This window comes from Pecten maximus, chromosome 16, assembly GCF_902652985.1.
Source record: "Pecten maximus chromosome 16, xPecMax1.1, whole genome shotgun sequence".
NCBI lineage: Eukaryota > Metazoa > Mollusca > Bivalvia > Pectinida > Pectinidae > Pecten > Pecten maximus.
In genome coordinates this window covers 5,483,744-5,503,949 of record NC_047030.1, presented here as the reverse complement: position 1 = coordinate 5,503,949, position 20,206 = coordinate 5,483,744, and the positions used below count along the sequence as shown (strand labels likewise).

General features: G+C 35.8%; 1 protein-coding gene across 1 annotated transcript; it reads right to left on the bottom strand.

Annotated features, from left to right (window-relative positions):
* Window positions 1-8,676: 8,676 nt before the first annotated feature.
* LOC117314557 (NFX1-type zinc finger-containing protein 1-like) lies at window positions 8,677-11,879 on the bottom strand. Its single transcript, XM_033868624.1, has 3 exons — window positions 10,116-11,879; window positions 9,167-10,051; window positions 8,677-9,025 (listed from the first exon to the last, which is right to left on the bottom strand). The coding sequence occupies exons 1-3, from the start codon at window positions 11,877-11,879 to the stop codon at window positions 8,732-8,734; spliced, it is 2,943 nt and encodes a 980-aa protein (XP_033724515.1). The 3' UTR covers window positions 8,677-8,731.
* Window positions 11,880-20,206: the final 8,327 nt, after the last annotated feature.

The following is a 20,206-nucleotide window of genomic DNA, read 5'->3' as shown; positions in this document are numbered from 1 at the left end:
GAAAATGTAATGTTGATAGATAATTGTAAACATATGTAATATAATATTAACATATCATATCCAGATTAGATCAAATGTTTATTTTATAGTTTACATACATATCAAAACAGCCCAAGACTTACAGTAATACATCATAGGAAGGGCAATTGAGGTAATTAACGTTCATTAAAATTCAGATTCTTTTATTTCTCTGGTCACACATATGTGTGCTACAAGAGGTCAATATAGAAAACAACATACCGGTAGTTATCAGTTAAGTATAAAACATTATTACCGTGTACCGTGTATATGTTTTGTTGAAAATTGCCAATTACTTATGGTTATCCTATGCAAATTAAATCATCAAATTTAATCATCTGAACATAACAACACTAACTGTTTCAATTAACAGATTTTTTTTCTGTGTTTATGGAATTCGAAACTGCAAATTCACAGAAGAAATCAAAAATATATAAATCTTCCCACGGAATGCATCTTGATAGGCTGCACGAAATTAAGGATGAACTTTATAAGAGAGTAATGCTAAAATTAAAATCAAAAACATATCTAAAAATTTGCACAATTCTACTTATGTAATATACCAATTTATTTATTTATTTACTTTTTTTTTTTTTGATAATTCGCAAACAGTTTCCGATGTTAAGTTACTTTACGGTAAGATGTACCCGGGAATAACTCTTAGTTAACAAATAATCAAACCTGAAAAATAATCATGCTGTCGTGATATCACTAGTGTCTTAAGCGCACAATAGGAACATTTGGTTCATTTGATTTGACCTGATTTAGGCATAAACACTTATAGTTTGGTAATGTAAAAAGTAACAAAAATATGGAAACAAGGGAGCTATTTCAATCAATAACCAATACATAATCATAATTACAATGACTTGGTCATTGTTTATTTTATCAATAATCATATTCATTTTAGCTTTGTCATAAATGACCTGATCAATACTTATAACTATTATCAATAGTTCATGATTAATTTAATCAATATTATATCTATTGTAACTTTGTCGTCATTAATTTTTCGTTAATAATGATTAGTGTAACTGTCATAATTGATCCTATCAATAACTATAATTATCATAACTTGGTCATTGTTACTTTGTCATAATTGATTTTATCAATAATATAATTATAATGACTTGGCCATGGTTGACTTTATCTATAATTATAGTTATCATAACTTTGTCATAACTGATTTTGTTTATAAATATGATTACTATAACTTTGTCATCATTGATTTCATCGATAAAAATAATCATTGTAACATTGTCATAACTGATTTCATCAATAAATATAACTAATATAAATTTATCATCATTGCATTTGTCGATAATGATTATAGTAACTTTGTCAAAATTGATCTTATCAATAATTAAAATTATCATTGGTTTGTTTGACATACCCATATCATATAGTAGAACGGTCCAGTTATGTGATTCAATCAAACATAAACGCCTTCCAATATTAATAAATGCAATACATCAATTAAAACAAACCAAACCATTAAGATGGTTTCAATATAGAATAACACACAGGATTATAAGTACAAACAAATATCTACATATGATAAACCTAAAGGACTCTCCATTATGTATTTTTTGCAACCGTCATACAGAAACTATCGTCCACATTTTTTTGGGAATGCAGACTAGTAGCAATCTTCTGGGAAGATTTCAAAGTATGGCTATATGATGATACTTTAACTAATTTACAATTACATGTTACTGATGTAATCTTGGGAAAGTTACATAAAGATGAAGAAGTCAAATATCTCAATACGTTAGTATTAAAAGCAAAATTCCATATTTATAAACAAAAAATTAAAAATTGTCTCCCCTGTATTAATGGATTGATAAAAGAACTAGATTTGTATCTAAAAACAGAGGAGGTAATTTACAAAAACAACATGGAGTATGATAGTTTTGTGAAAAAATGGTCTATACAAGTGAATAATTTTTCAGATCTTCTTCACACATATTATCATAACATGTACTTAAAAGTAAGTCAAAAGTTTTTCTTTTTTTTATACCTTTTTTGTAACAGATATTACTTCAGTCATTCGCCCCCAGTCATTTGTATTTAAAAACGGAGCAATAACAAAAATAAATAAATAAATACCCAAAAGTTTTGATATTGCTCATCAAACATACCAAACATACAATAATTTACGGGGAAATAAATATACAAATATGTGCAGACCTTTCATCATATTGTCATAATTACAAATTAAGTTAAAATAATTGCTTTGTGTAACATATCATCAATATGATTAAACAGTTCTTCTTTAACACTCAATATAATTATACAATCTGTACATGTGCAAATATGTCTGAAGATTAATAAATGTTTGTTAACATAAGACATTTTAAATTCATCCAAAGTATTACAGGGTTAAAGTTGAAACGGCATTACCGGACTCGTAATCAGATCTGTAATTCTTTTCGGTGAAAAGTAAATGATTTATCTAAGCATGGCGCAAATGATACAAAATATGAGCACAGTTCAATACGTCATTAAAGTAAGGATACCATAGAGTCAACAAATGTCTGCGTCATACAGCAGTTTTGTACTAAGTTTAGAAACGTTCGTAAACATCTGATAGGGTTCAAGACTATTTCATTGACAGACCATAGTTCATTAACATACAGCTTATGTTTTTTCAATGTATGAAAATATATCGCATTTTAAAAACACAACGTGGAAAAAAGTGTATTCTTATGAAGCTAAAAATCATGTCATTATATATTTCTAATACAAAACCGTGACGTGATTAAGAAACAAAACATACAAACAATACACTCTTAATTAACGGACGTCTATATATGTATATCTACGATATATTTGTGATTCAAATCGAGATTGATTAATTTCCAAGACATGTTATATATCTTTATGCGACAAATAGTATTTCAAAATAATTGATGCTTTCTCCTTATCATGGGAATGAGCAAGCGATTAGCCCCTCGTCAGTATAATGTGACCAGGTCCCAGTTGTTCAAAAAGTGATTAGCTTAATCACTTGATTAGTGGAAATCTCATTTCTTCTTTACTTCAACATCAGTGTATGTGTATTTCTTAAAATAGACAGGCAGGACGAGAGTGATGAGTGCTATAGTTTTATCAACTTTTGTCAAATTAATTGTAACAGCAATGATTGAAACAGGATTTTAAAATTGTTGTTAAACTGTGATTAGCCTAATCACCTTTTGAACGACTGGGTCCTGATTGGTCGTCTGGATTTGTGTCGTGTTCAGTATACTTCAGTGAGTTAGTGTTACACAGTGGACACCAATTCCATTATCGAAAGAGACAAATACGTGTACACTGCAGCTCTTCATATAAATGCGTCTTATACACAGGAGAGGTTGTCGTTAAAAATCAACAATTGTTGATAGGATGTTAAACATTATCAAATATCTAAATCATTACTATATATTACTAAATATTACTAAACCAAATCATGGCATTTCCGATATCAAGTTTCTCTTTGTACCCTTTTCTTATTTTTCTCAAATTTCCAATCGCCAAATTTGTTATACATGTATGTGAAAATCATATTAACATGATAACAATATCATTGAATTAGAGAATATCCTCTGTTCTGTTTCTGTTGGAATAGCGATAACAAAAATATTGTATTGCCGAACGTGCAACGTACTACGGTTGTGTGTGATGTAAAAGGTCCGGAAACGCATGAAAACAAAGGAGAAAAATCTTTATAAAGATTAAGCACTTAGCTTTTACAACAAAGGATTATTCAAATTTCAATAAAAAAAAACAAGTACAATCTTATTGACATTTGTTCGTCATTAAAAATGATTAATCTAAACAATTATTGGATTTATATGAATTAATATTATAATATGTTGTATGATACCAACGGTACACAGACAGGCGAAATTACCATATCTCCATACATAAAATTTCCATTTGAACATTATTATTTTTCTCTTTATTTCCTCCAAAATGAAGATTTTATAAACAGAATAAATACATAAGTGTATATACAAATACATTTGAATGACATGCATGTAGGAATAATTAAATGTGCATAATTTTTTACAAGTGGAATTAATAATAGACTTGTGCATTATAGTCGATTAGTGGTACTATGTACATAATCGATAATACGATAATATGTCTCTATAAACAGACATTACATTTAAGGTGCATTCGAATGTCACTTTCTAGACATACATATTTCACATACTCATCTGTGAAATTACTATAATTAATAGATTACACTTTAAGCCATACGTGCAAACCGTAATCAATGATGTATATTCATTCAAACACAGAGAAAAAATTACTTTAAATGTAGTGACGTCAGTCACGCTACCGGTAATAAGTTTTTGACATTTTTTCAACAGCAACTACTGTTATTCTTCTGAATTCATCAATATTTACTTTACTCAATTCGAAATTAATTGGTCCACCAATTAGGATATGTACAAGTTATTTAACCGGGAGGGAATGTAGATAGACACTCAACAATAAACCCGTGTCACTAATACATGCGATGGAACACCATAATTGATCTCTCAGATTATCGATGTAAATAAGTCTTATATGATATGGTTCAAAACATCTCTATACATATTGCCGCATTTGTGACATAGCGCTGTCAATTCATTTGTAAAGTTGGAAACGACAATTTTCATAACATAATGTATGGAGTTTCTGCAGCAAGGATATTTCATTGCAAGTTTCCATAACACATGCGGTTCTAATTGATTATGAATAAGCCTAAATCTACTGAATTCATTATCGCTCATCATTCTCTCTTTCCACTCTTTTCCTTCTTTTGACAACACTGACGCTTTTACGAGTTTCTTCCATTGCGGTTTTGAGGGAAATGTACTTGTTTGAATAAATAATGTTATAACATCATTCAATTTATATTTATTAATTACTCTCATAATATCATCCACAATTCCACCTTTGTTATCGTTTGCACTTAACATAGATTTGTAAAGCCTTCTTAAAAATATACAATATGTCAAAGTACTCTTCTTTAAATGGCATACTCTTCCAAAAAACAATATTTTTTTAAAGTCTATATAACCTTCTGTGGTTGTTCATCCAATCAACCCCAAACACATATCGGTACGGGTCATGTTATTAAATCCCTGAATTGCTTTGAGAATAAACCTATATGCCCTCTCTAACATCAAAACTTCATTCCTAGATAAAATCCATAGTTCGCAACCATATAGTGCTGACGTATACACAGTTTGTTTGATTAATTTACCAGCAGTCACGGGGTTCAGTGCACTGGGGTGTGCACCACTCCTAATTAGACACATTGTACCACTTTTTTGATTTATTACATGCGCGTTTGGTGCATTCGTATGCATGTAATGTACAATTTAACATTATACCTACATGGACAATATTTTCAACTTCTTGTATACTTTCATCGTATAGATAAAAATTTGACTTGATATTCTTGTGTTTACTAAAACACATAATTTTACTTTTGACTGAGGAAAACAAAAATCTCCATTTCTTACTATAATCTTCACACCTCTTAAGCATTTCCAGATCATTACGTTTATTACTAATAAGACACATATCATCCGCTTGAGTAGGGACGTTTACTCTTATATCAATTACCATTGACCCTTTACTGCTCTGCTCAATATCTTTCAACAATTGATTGATAAATACTAGATACATTTTCGCTGATAACGCACTACCTTGTAAGATACCTCTTGCCATCGGTACATATCTGGACTGTAAACCATTAAACAAAATTCTACTTCTGACACCGGTATATATACCTTTCAATATTCCCCATACTTTGGATTTTAAACCAACTTCATGTAACTTAAAAAGCAGGCCAGCATGCCATACTGTGCCTTATTGCTATCTAAAAACCTAACATATACATTTTCACCGTTCTCCATGTTGTACCTCACACATTCTTGCAAATTAAAAGGATTATTCAAATTTCAATAAAAAAAATAAGAACAATCTTCTTGACAGTTGTTTAACATTAAAAATGATTAATCTAAACAATTATTAGTTTGATATGAATTAATATTATAATATGTTGTATGATACCAACGGTACACAGACAGGCGAAATAACCATATCTCCATACATAAAATTTCCATGTGAACATATCATTGGTAAAATCGTTTATGTTTCCAACAGCGGTAATCCACACTAGCTGTTAGAGGAGGAGATATGTGACTGAATTCATCACACACTGGTTTCCATTCCTGGATTTAACTGCCATCACATATAAAAGCTGGTTCCAATGTTATAGGTATAATGTATTTAGTACCTTTGCAGAACACTTACTAAGATGATGGACGAAATTCACTTCGCCGTACATGGTGTTTGCTGTTTTGCCGTTAAATTATCGTCATCCACCAATCCCTTAATATCTTCAGTCAGGCTTAAGTCGATATAACACAAAATACGTCCTTTTCGTTGAAGTTACATAATTGTTTATCAAGTTACTTTCCAAGAAAACACTCTGATAAAGAGACGTATCCATTTACCGAAAACAAGACTAGTCTGGAAACTTGTTGTACGACGAATCATCATCCAGATTCTTTTTCCTTTGTTTCAAGGTCCACATCTGAATCTATACAAACAAGAAACAATAACAACATGAAGCCTTAAAACTGACAAATTTATTGAGTTCAGTAGAATCAGAGACGTCTCTTATGTGTATAATTTACGTATTAACACACAATGCGTGGGTTACAGTATATTATCAATATGAATGATGTTTTAATGATATTTAATGGATGTACCAAGTTAATTAATCCTTAGGATTCAGGAAACCGCAGAGCGACAATAAATTACACATCTTTTTTCTTTTAGTTGCCATAGTATTATACATAATGTTACTAACAACTAATGCAAATAGTTTGGATGTAAATGGATTAAAACCACTGGAACTCGCGTCAGATATTGCATGACTATAGGAGGAAATTTGATATCACGGAAGTAAATCTGTTTAAACCTCATTGAATGAAAATTCAATTAGCCAATCCTCATTTGTCAACTTACCATTTCTAACTGGACTCACATCACAGGGAGGGCTGCTTGTTGAGTGATCGGCGCCATTGTTGCGAGGTGCGATTAAAGTTGTCACAAGCATACTCACTTCATAGAATAAGGCAGGATCTAGTTTTTAGAACTGACTCTGCGGAACGGATGAATCTGCTACTGTAAATGTTTTCACTTGCATTCAAGGAAGAGAACATTTTCTCTGACATGCGCTTTGATGCTTTTACTCTGAAAATGGAACATTTCAGGGATGAAATCAGCTTTGAAAAAAGTAATGGCAATTCCTCCACTTCCTGGAAAGACAGGACAGGGCGATATCTTCTTAAACGACCCGACAATCTATCGATGGTATAAGCACATCTCCATCTGGTGGATTCATTATTTTGATCATTTGTTTGCGCCTCCTTCGCGCATGCAGAAATACGTTCCGTTTGTTCTGTAAGTAGATCAATCAATGTCTCGCTTCGGTCACGGACGGTTGTTTGGCAATTTTGTAAATGATTTGATATCAATTTAGAGAAGTCCTTATACCCAAGTCCATTCCAAAGTTTACTCAATTCTTGGGTTGGGGAATTATCACCAGTGTCTAGATTTGAGCTTGATCTCGCTCTCTGTGCGTTATGGATATACTTGTAGTAGCGCATATCATTGATCTCCCTTTGACAGTTCGGACACCGCGGTCCATCCAAAGATTTGCCATCCTGAAGAGCCAAATGTTTGTCTAGTGTCTCGGTTTCAAAAATACATCTACAAAGCAGAAGCCTGATATGGTGAGGATTTCTCACGTTTACCCGTGTTCTCCTTAATCTAACATTGATGGTTTGCCTCGAACATTTTCGACACCAATGGTCGCCGTTATGATCACACTTTAACAGTTCACAAAAATGACCGCATCTTACATGTTCATTACATCGCACATTACAAAATTGTCTTGTGCATGGTTCATTGCATTTTTTTGTGCAAGCCTCATGATCACAACCCCATTGACATTTACTCTGGCATTTAAATAGAACGCCGTTGTATTTTTTATCCCAACTTGCAGAAACACAATCGGTTGTTAACGTGTGCCCGCACGTCAGCTTATGTTGGATTTTTTCTCGACATTTCTGATGTAAGTGACCAGCAAAACAGGAGTGACAAGTCCCCTTACACACGTGACCACATTGTAGTTTTGCGCTACATTTGACCTTGCAGACAGGATTATGTTTAGTGTGACATGCCGTCTGTATCGTATGTCCACAGTCGGCTGAAACCTGCACTAGCTCATTGCAGTCTTCAAGTGTGTTACAGGCGATTCCACACCGTTTCTGACATTGATGTCCACATTCAAGTATGTTTGTACAACGTTCTGTACATTCACATTCCTCTGGTTTCTTATAGCAGTGTACACTCACAGTATGCCTACATTTTGGTAAAGTCTTGAACACTTTGAACTTACAAGGTTGACATTCTTTCAGGCACTTGTTACACTCAGACTGACATTTGTGTCCCGAGGAGCATGGTTTTTCACATTTCGAAATGCATAGCCTTCGGTTGTGATCTGGATCATCTATATGACACATTCGCGGACAGACGTGGCCGCAGGTACGCTCGATGGAACATTTCAGTGAGCACCCTCCATTAGGGACCTTTTTAAAATCGCTTGCCTTTGAAACCATAGTCTTAATATGAGGATGGTTTCTGCAACAAAGAGTCAGTGACGTCCCAAGCCATCCTTTGATTCCGCTTTCTGGATTATCTGGCTCCAAAGAACGTTCTTTTCCCGCAATAATTCACAATCGCCTATGATGTACAGACCGGCTTTCGCCCTTGATAAAGCAACGCAAATTCTGTTTGGTTCCCTTAAGAATCCAATGGTTCCTTTAGCATTGCTTCTTACGAGTGACAGCAAAATTATTTTGTTTTCTTCTCCTTGGTAATTGTCTACTGTTGTGACACGTGCATTTCCAACGTTCTGGTCACTTGTTTCGCAGCTATCGTTTGACTCCTGTGATGTAATGATATGATTAGCATCGGTATAATCTCTATTTCCTGTGTACGAATCGGATGATTCATACTTAGAATAACGGTTTTGAGGTTTCAATAATCTTGACAAAAACTTCTCTTTTTTCTCAATATCCCTGATGGCTATTTTAAGAAGTCTCTCTTGCTCTTTGTACGTCGTTAGCACCGTGATATCTTCACTTCTGTATCCTTGGAGACGTAGGTATCGATAGAACTGTGCAATAAAGTCAACTTCGTGTTGGTTTTTATGACTTTTAACATCCTGATTGGAGTTGGCGTGTTCATTTTCGTTATGGTTCAGAAAAAATACATTATTCTGCAGTCCCTTGACATCCTCAATCTCCATAACACTCGAGTGGTTTTGTAACTCCCGATATATAGTTGGCGTCAACAAATCAGCAATTTCAGGTCTCATCCTGTGCTGGAACTGCAACTGTTGAAATTGAAGTCCAGCTGTAACGAGACGTTCAAAGATCGACACGTTTAAGTCATATCGCATGGCTGTCTTGTAATCATTGTAGGCTGGTCTGAGCTGTTGGTGGTCCCCGATCATCACCAAATGCTGAAGTGATGGGACCAAACATGCCAATAAATGATGGTCAGGTACCTCCGCGGCTTCCTCAATCACCATGATCTTTGAATTTATCTTTCGAAGAATTTCATGATCAGTAGCAGCTCGTGTTGTCGTCATGGCAACAATTCTTGCGTTTTTCAATATTATGATATCTTCTGAATGGCGGCACTCTTTGTATCTTCCATATGCATTTCGGTAAGTCTCTTGAGCTGTAATCACGTCCTCTTTTAATGTCCTGAGAATTCTATGAATCCAGAGTGCATATAGTCGCCATCGGTCATTAGGAGATAAATACCAGACATGTTTTATATTGTTTTCCTCTTCTGGCGACATCGGTCTTGTCCGCATGATACGACGTTTCACCTCTTGGAGTATTGCAGTCTTCTCTTTTTCTACAAAGGTCCAATATCTGATTCCGTTTTTCTTTGTCCTTCTCTGTTTCAGTTGTTACAATAGACGTTGGATGCAACATTAACTGTTTAGAGGTGCCTATATCTACCTTCCCAGACAGATCAAATTCAACGTCCTCTTGATCAAATCCTAAACGTAACCGGTCGTTCTCCGGAATTTCCTCTGTGTCCAATTCCTCTTTCATTTCGACATATTCGTATTCCACGCCGTGATGAGGCACAAAATCATCAGAAAGGATTTCTAGCCAGCCACAGAGATAAGTTTCATCTGCCGGTAATGGCGTTAAATTTTGCTCCTTTAGCGACATAAAGAGATGATCTGGAATCACGTCAACGCCATGCAAGAAGCTTTCATGAACAAGTGATGTTTGGTAGGTTTTAATAGCATGAGAAATTTCGAAGTGTTCTTCCGCTGCCGCATGCAAGGCTGTGAGTGCATTCTGTCGGGTTTTTGTTTTGCTCTCTTTTCTACGATGCCTTAGATTAAACTTGTCTAAACTTTCGGTTTTAGAACGCGAGCCAACTCTGACAATATCCTTATTTGAAACTGCATACATCTTTGGCATCCGTACTATACCCTCAAGAAACTGATCCAAAGCATGGTTTGTATAGCTGAGTAGAATGATCGGTCCTACATTAATTTTGCACCAGATGTTTTCATTGTTAAGGAGCATTTCTAACATTTTCAGAGCGATGACCGTTTTCCCCGTCCCTGGAGGTCCTTGGATTAGTGCTAATCCTTGCATTAATCCGTCTGAAAATGCCCGGTACTGGGAAATGTCCATACCTACGTCTTCTGGGGAAGGCCATGTTGGTAGGTTCACACTTGATATGTCGGCACAAACGTTTAAAACCATCTGTTCAATGATATCCTTAATAACCCTGTTGTCATCGATTCCGTTATCAGTGTCTGATTTCTTTCGGAGACAGTCAAAAGAAACTCTTTTTCCAACACTTAGTCCACTTGTTAAGTAATCTGGCGGATCGTTACTCTGCTGATGATACACTATCTGCTTTTCAAAAGGAAGCTGTTCATCCTTTTCTAGCTTCACCTTTAGAGCTACAAGAGCACCAATATGTGCGAGACAGTTACTTTTGCTCTCTACTAACGTAAAGAAGTCCTGTGCTTCTCCTGGGTTAAAACTTTGCGGAAACTCGATGGACACGATGCCATTCTTTGTCAAGTCATCTTTGTTTTGACTGTCAACAACAGTCCCATATACAATATTTTTTTTGAAAACATCATTTGACATACAGATCAAAGTCCCGCACTGTAATATGCGTCTGTGCCTATTCATTATGCTTTTGACAAGTGGTTGACTAGTATCCAGCTGTAGTTCCCATACAAGACCATCCGAAATACTGGCGACACTACAGAGGAACTTTGAATCACGGTAAACACGGATGTCATCATCACGAAACTTTTCAAGATCATTGTTTGTTTTCAGGAAATATCTTAGTCGCCGCAAACCACGAATAAGTGGACGAGTGACATCTTCTTTATATAGATAAAATATCCTTTCGAGTAGAGAATGCACGTTTTCGTAAGGATCAGTGATTTTACGTTTTTTCAACCCGACATTATCATATAGCGCCGCCATACCAGGTTGAAGGACCAGATCGAGATGACAATCTACAGGAGATCTAAAACATCCAAAATCATCCAAACTCTCGGGATGCATACTATGCAAATGATTAAAATGCGGTTCACATCGGCTTAAAAGCATTTCAAAACCCTTATCAACACGCTTGGTGCTACTGAGAAATGTCCAGTACGATTTCGTAATGCTACCAATGAGGGATACATTAATATTCGCTCCATCAGTTGCTGGGTTTTCCTGGTTTTCCAGCATTTTTTCTATCATCACTAAAACATCATTCCGCTCAAAAAACTTGTCATTGTACAAAGTTTCGAAGACCTTTCTGACACAGTATTTGTTGGGCGATTGACATATTTCATGAAGAACCTGGATCATTCCCTGTTGCTCTAGTCTCTTTCTCAACTCGGAAATCATCAATTCCACACGCTATGGCTGCATCAGTTGGTTTAGAGTAAAACTGGTCGTCACTAATCCAAACTGTTTCGTTGTTTCTCCCTCTTCCTCGTCCCCTCGTTGCCCCTCTCTTCCATCCTCCACGTTTATCCCATCGTCCTCTTCCTCGTCCCCTCGTTGCCCCTCTCTTCCATCCTCCACGTTTATCCCATCGTCCTCTTCCTGTCCATACAGGAGTTTCTCTTTTCCTGTCGCTAAGGTCGTCACGCCTCTTTCTACCATGCCTTCTCCATGGTGACAGTCGGTGGTCGTTCCCTTCTCTCGCAGATACTACATTGTGATGTTTCCATTTTTTCTTACTGGGATAAGGTGAATCTCTTCCAGAGGAAAACGACCGCTTGCGGCTGTGAGGTTCCATTGCTTAACCCATGGTCATTCCACAATGCATAAACATTATGTGGATTGCTCCGATCATTGTTTATCAAAGAATATGTTACCAAGTTCCTTGCCTGAAAAGAAAAGAAAAAAGAAAATGCTTATGGCCACGAGAAGGAGACAATTAATGTCGTTCGCGTGTTATATCTGTAGTAAACGAAAACGTTGTTAATTCATTCACTGTCACTTAGGCACAGATACGCCTATACGCATGTATTATGATTTTACAGGATTGGTGTCATATATAAGTAGTTATATGTATACAGTTTGATTCTGATATATACATAAACAGTATTCTTACACTGAACTAAAGTGCAATAAAATAGTGTTTTTTTCAACAAGCCCTTTATACATTTTAGAAATAAGTGTATTCTTGCGATGCCCCGAAAACGACACTTGTTGTTTTTTTTTGGTGGGGGGGGGGGGGGGGGGGGGGGGGCGGGGGGGGGGGGGTGGAATTTTTTAAATACGACTCAATCAACATACATGTACATGCGATAATTAAAGCCACATACTACCAAAGAAATATATATATCAATGGATACATTTTGACCTCTTTACAGTTTTCAGACTTAATATATACCTAACATATTATCCTAAATAAAAAAAATGGAGGAAAGTGTGTATTTATGAAAGTTTACGGGGATTTCCCAAAAACAATAACTGGGTCTGACGGACCAACTTTCTGTGCAATTAGTCCCACAATGCAAGAGGCGGGTTATCTGTCAACATAAAATGATGAGCCTGCAAAAACGCAGGCAGATTCTGCCTAAAAGAAACGTAAAAGGGACTGAAATTGACAAACCCCAGACTTTCCTTACGAGAAGAATTGATTCATTGAAATTTAACAAGAGAAGAAAAGGGAGTAGTCCTTACGAAAAGAATTGATTCATTGAAATTTAACAAGAGAAGAAAAAGGAGTAGACTAGAATCCCGGTTTTGCCGGCCGTGTATTGGATTGCTGGTTAGCTTGTTCCACGAACATTGTCAGCTTTACTGATCTGAATTTTATCGATATTTTGTTGCATCCATATTGCTATATTTTAAAATTAGGTATTTAGATGTATCTTTGTTTATATTTTGCTAATATGTTGAAATAAAACATATATATATTGGGCAAGTTATTGTGTACTTGATGTGTAAACAAGAGCCTTGTATATAGATTATGTGTAGTGTACGTTATTGCAGCCTCGTTGTCGGCTCGGCGATAAAAATAAATACGGTGAGTTATTCTTATACACTAATGTCGCAAGGGTTCCCCGGCCAAGCGTCCAGTCCAATGGTCATTGTAATGTAAGAAGAGCGTGAATGAGCATCTTAGATTGCGTGCAGCTAGAATTTTAGGTCATATCGATTTGAGTAGTGTATGTTGTCTGCTATCTTTCTTTTCATATCTTTCTATATATATTTTATATACAGTGCATATCGATTACTCAATGAAATTCAACCAAAGTACTCACATGATGCAAAGCAGATCTTCCTTGCAAATCGTCCAGTACAAAAATAACACATAACATAAAATCCCTCTCTATAAAGATGATATGTATTGCTTGTAAAATTATAACTTATTAATGAAATAAAATCCTACTTATAATAAATTTTATGAAATGCATAAAAACTTTAACTAACAAATTAAAAAAAAAAAGATAAATGCTAAAAAACAAAACACACACCTAATTAACAAACCAGTTACAATGCATTTCAAATCTGATTTTAAATGTCTATTCAACGCGAAGAATAAAATATCAGTGGTGGAAAAAAATAAACATAATCCCTTTTAAATCCACTATAGACTGTAAATTAAGATGGTTTCAATATAGAATAATACACAGGATTATAAGTACAAACAAATATCTACATATGATAAACCTAAAGGACTCTCCATTATGTACTTTTTGTAACCGTCATACAGAAACTATAGTCCACATTTTTTGGGAATGCAGACTAGTAGCAATCTTCTGGGAAGATTTCAAAGTATGGCTATATGATGATACTTTAACTAATTTACAATTACATGTTACGGATGTAATCTTGGGAAAGTTACATAAAGATCAAGAAGTCAAATATCTCAATACGTTAGTATTAATAGCAAAATTCCATATTTATAAACAAAAAATTAAAAATTGTCTCCCCTGTATTAATGGATTCATAAAAGAACTAGATTTGTATCTAAAAACAGAGGAGGTAATTTACAAAAACAACATGGAGTATGATAGTTTTGTGAAAAAATGGTCTATATAAGTGAATAATTTTTCAGATCTTCTTCACACATATCATAACATGTACTTAAAAGTAAGTCAAAAGTTTTTCTTTTTTTATACATACCTCTAAACACAATATATTAAAATGAGAGAAAGCGTGAGTGGAAGGTTGTTTGTTTGTTTGTCTCTGTATTCCAAAAAAAAACCAACCAATCCTTTTTTTTCTATTCATCACTTAATATGTATTGTACATCTTACTGCTGTAATGATATGTCTGTATTATTATACCATGTAATATATGTACCTGTATGTATACTATATGTAAAAGGATGAATAAAAAAGATTTCAAAACTGAAAAAAAAAAATATATATATCAGTAAGGTTAATCGTCTGAGTGAAATGTTTTACATGGGGATATCAAAAAGATGTGATGATGATGTTGATGTTGCTGGTTTAAGTCTCGATTTAGGTTAAAACCTCTAATCGCGACTCCATATAAAAAGATGTGTAGTCAAAATCCAATTTAAATCAACCAATGACAGGATCTGATTGGTAGACTCAACACAAAACTATGTACATGTAGGTCAGGAGAATTAGCTAATCGGGGAACTAGATATCATTAATCTAAAACACAGTCAATGACTACAACATCATGGGAGTATATTGGATGAATTTTTACTAGTAGCCAAGTAACGAATGAAAATAAAAAGTATATTTGTGTATATGTGTGTGACAGGAATTTCATTACATATATACCCCTACATGTGTGTGACAGGAATCTCACTACATATATACTCTACATGTGTGTGACAGGATTCTCACTACATATATCCCCTACATGGGTGTGACAGGAATTTCACTACATATATACCACTACATGTGTGTGACAGGAATCTCACTCCATATATACCCTACATGTGTGTGACAGGAATATCACTACATATATACCCCTACATGTGTGTGACAGGAATCTCACTATATATATACCCCTATATGTGTGTGACAGGAATCTCACTATATATATACCCCTACATGTGTGTGACAGGAATCTCACTACATATATACCACTACATGTGTGTGATAGGAATCTCACTCCATACATACCCCTAAATGTGTGTGACAGGAATCTAACTACATATATACCCCTACATGTGTGTGACAGGAATCTCACTACATATATACCCCTACATGTGTGTGACAGGAATCTAACTACATATATACCCCTACATATGTGTGACGGGAATCTCACTACATATATACCCCTACATATGTGTGACAGGAATCTAACTACATATATACCCCTACATATGTGTGACAGGAATCTCACTACATATATACCACTACATGTGTGTGATAGGAATCTCACTCCATATATACCCCTACAGGTGTGTGACAGGAATCTCACTACATATATACCCTTACATGTGTGTGACAGGAATCTCACTACATATATACCCCTACATGTGTGTGACAGGAATCTCACTACATATATACCCCTACATGTGTGTGACAGGAATCTCACTACATATATACCCCTACATGTGTATGACAGGAATCTCACTACATATATACCCCTACATGTGTGTGACAGGAATCTAACTACATATATACCCCTACATGTGTGTGACAGGAATCTCACTACATATATACCCCTACATGTGTGTGACAGGAATCTCACTACATATATACCCCTACATGTGTGTGACAGGAATCTCACTATATATATACCCTACATGTGTGTGACAGGAATCTCACTATATATATACCCCTACATGTGTGTGACAGGAATCTCACTACATATATACCCCTACATGTGTGTGACAGGAATCTCACTACATATATACCCCTACATGTGTGTGACAGGAATCTCACTACATATATACCCTTACATGTGTGTGACAGGAATCTCACTACATATATACCCCTACATGTGTGTGACAGGAATCTCACTACATATATACCCCTACATGTGTGTGACAGGAATCTCACTACATATCTACCCTTACATGTGTGTGACAGGAATCTCACTACATATATACCCCTACATATGTGTGACGGGAATCTAACTACATATATACCCCTACATGTGTGTGACAGGAATATAACTATATATATACCCCTACATGTGTGTGACAGGAATCTCACTACATATATACCCTTACATGTGTGTGATAGGAATCTAACTACATATATACCCCTACCGGTGTGTGACAGGAATCTAACTACATATATACCCCTACATGTGTGTGACAGGAATCTCACTATATATATACCCTTACATGTGTGTGACATGAATCTAACTACATATATACCCCTACATGTGTATGACACGAATCTCACTACATATATACCCCTACAGGTGTGTGACAGGAATCTCACTACATATATACCCTACAGGTGTGTGACAGGAATCTCACTACATATATACCCCTACAGGTGTGTGACAGGAATCTCACTATATATATACCTCTACAGGAGTGTGACAGGAATCTCACTATATATATACCCCTACATGTGTGTGACAGGAATCTCACTACATATATACCCCTACATGTGTGTGACAGGAATCTCACTATACATATACCCCTACATGTGTGTGACAGGAATCTCACTACATATATACCCTTACATGTGTGTGACAGGAATATCACTACATATATATACCCCTACATGTGTGTGACAGGAATCTCACTACATATAACCCCTACATGTGTGTGACAGGAATATCACTACATATATACCCCTACAGGTGTGTGACAGGAATCTCACTACATATCTACCCCTACATGTGTGTGACAGGAATCTCACTACATATATACCCCTACAGGTGTGTGACAGGAATCTCACTACATATATACCCCTACATGTGTGTGACAGGAATCTCACTATATATATACCTCTACAGGAGTGTGACAGGAATCTCACTACATATACCCCTACATGTGTGTGACAGGAATCTCACTACATATATACCCTTACATGTGTGTGACAGGAATATCACTACATATATACCCCTACATGTGTGTGACAGGAATCTCACTACATATATACCCCTACATGTGTGTGACAGGAATATCACTACATATATACCCCTACAGGTGTGTGACAGGAATCTCACTACATATCTACCCCTACATGTGTGTGACAGGAATCTCACTACATATATACCCCTACAGGTGTGTGACAGGAATCTCACTATATGTATACCCCTACATGTGTGTGACAGGAATCTCACTACATATATACCCTTACATGTGTGTGACAGAAATGTCACTACATATATACCCCTACATGTGTGTGACAGGAATCTAACTACATATATACCCCTACATGTGTGTGACAGGAATCTCACTGCATATACCCCTACATGTGTATGACAGGAATCTCACTACATATATACCCCTACATGTGTGTGACAGGAATCTCACTTAACATACATATACCCCTACATGTGTGTGACAGGAATCTCACTACATATATACCCCTACATGTGTGTGACAGGAATCTCACTACATATATACCCCTACATGTGTGTGACAGGAATCTCACTACATATATACCCTACATGTGTGTGACAGGAATCTCACTACATATATACCCCTACATGTGTGTGACAGGAATCTCACTACATATATACCCTACATGTGTGTGACAGGAATCTACTACATATATACCCCTACATGTGTGTGACAGGAATCTCACTACATATATACCCCTACATGTGTGTGACAGGAATCTCACTACATATATACCCCTACATGTGTGTGACAGGAATCTCACTACATATATACCCCTACATGTGTATGACAGGAATCTCACTACATATATACCCTACATGTGTGTGACAGGAATCTCACTACATATATACCCCTTACATGTGTGTGACAGGAATCTCACTACATATATACCCCTTACATGTGTGTGACAGGAATCTCACTACATATATACCCCTACATGTGTGTGACAGGAATCTCACTACATATCTACCCCTACATGTGTGTGACAGGAATCTCACTACATATCTACCCCTACATGTGTGTGACAGGAATCTAACTACATATATACCCCTACATGTGTGTGACAGGAATCTACACTACATATATACCCCTACATGTGTGTGACAGGAATCTAACTACATATATACCCCTACATGACAGGAATCTCACTATATATATACCCCTATATGTGTGTGACAGGAATCTCACTATATATATACCTCTACATGTGTGTGACAGGAATCTAACTACATATATACCCCTACATGTGTGTGACAGGAATCTCACTACATATATACCACTGCATGTGTGTGACAGGAATCTCACTACATATATACACTTACATGTGTGACAGGAATCTCACTACATATATACCCCTACATATGTGTGACAGGAATCTCACTATATATATACCCCTACATGTGTGTGACAGGAATCTCACTACATATATACCCCTACATGTGTGTGACAGGAATCTCACTACATATATACACTTACATGTGTGACAGGAATCTCACTACATATATACCCCTACATGTGAGTGACAGGAATCTCACTACATATATACACTTACATGTGTGACAGGAATCTCACTACATATATACCCCTACATGTGTGTGACAGGAATCTCACTACATATATACACTTACATGTGTGACAGGAATCTCACTACATATCTACCCCTACATGTGTGTGACAGGAATCTCACTACACATATACCCTTCCATATGTGTGACAGGAATCTCACTACATATATACCCCTACATGTGTGTGACAGGAATCTCACTACATATATACCCCTACAGGTGTGTGACAGGAATCTCACTACATCTATATCCCTAAATGTGTGTGACAGGAATATCACTACATATATACCCCTACATGTGTGTGACAGGAATATCACTACATATATACCCTTACATGTGTGTGACAGGAATCACACTACATATATACTCTACATGTGTGTGACAGGAATCTCACTATATATCTACCCCTACATGTGTGTGACGAGAATCTCACTACATATATACCCCTACATGTGTGACAGGAATCTCACTACATATATATATACCCCTACATGTGTGTGACAGGAATCTAACTACATATATACCCCTACATGGGTGTGACGGAAATCTCACTACATATAAACCCCTACATGTGTGTGACGGGAATCTCACTACCTATATACCCCTACATGTGTGACAGGAATCTCACTACATATATACCCCTACATGTGTGTGACAGGAATATCACTACATATATACCCCTACATGTGTGTGACAGGAATATCACTACATATATACCCTTACATGTGTGTGACAGGAATCACACTACATATATACTCTACATGTGTGTGACAGGAATCTCACTATATATCTACCCCTACATGTGTGTGACGGGAATCTCACTACATATATACCCCTACATGTGTGACAGGAATCTCACTACATATATATATACCCCTACATGTGTGTGACAGGAATCTAACTACATATATACCCCTACATGGGTGTGACGGGAATCTCACTACATATAAACCCCTACATGTGTGTGA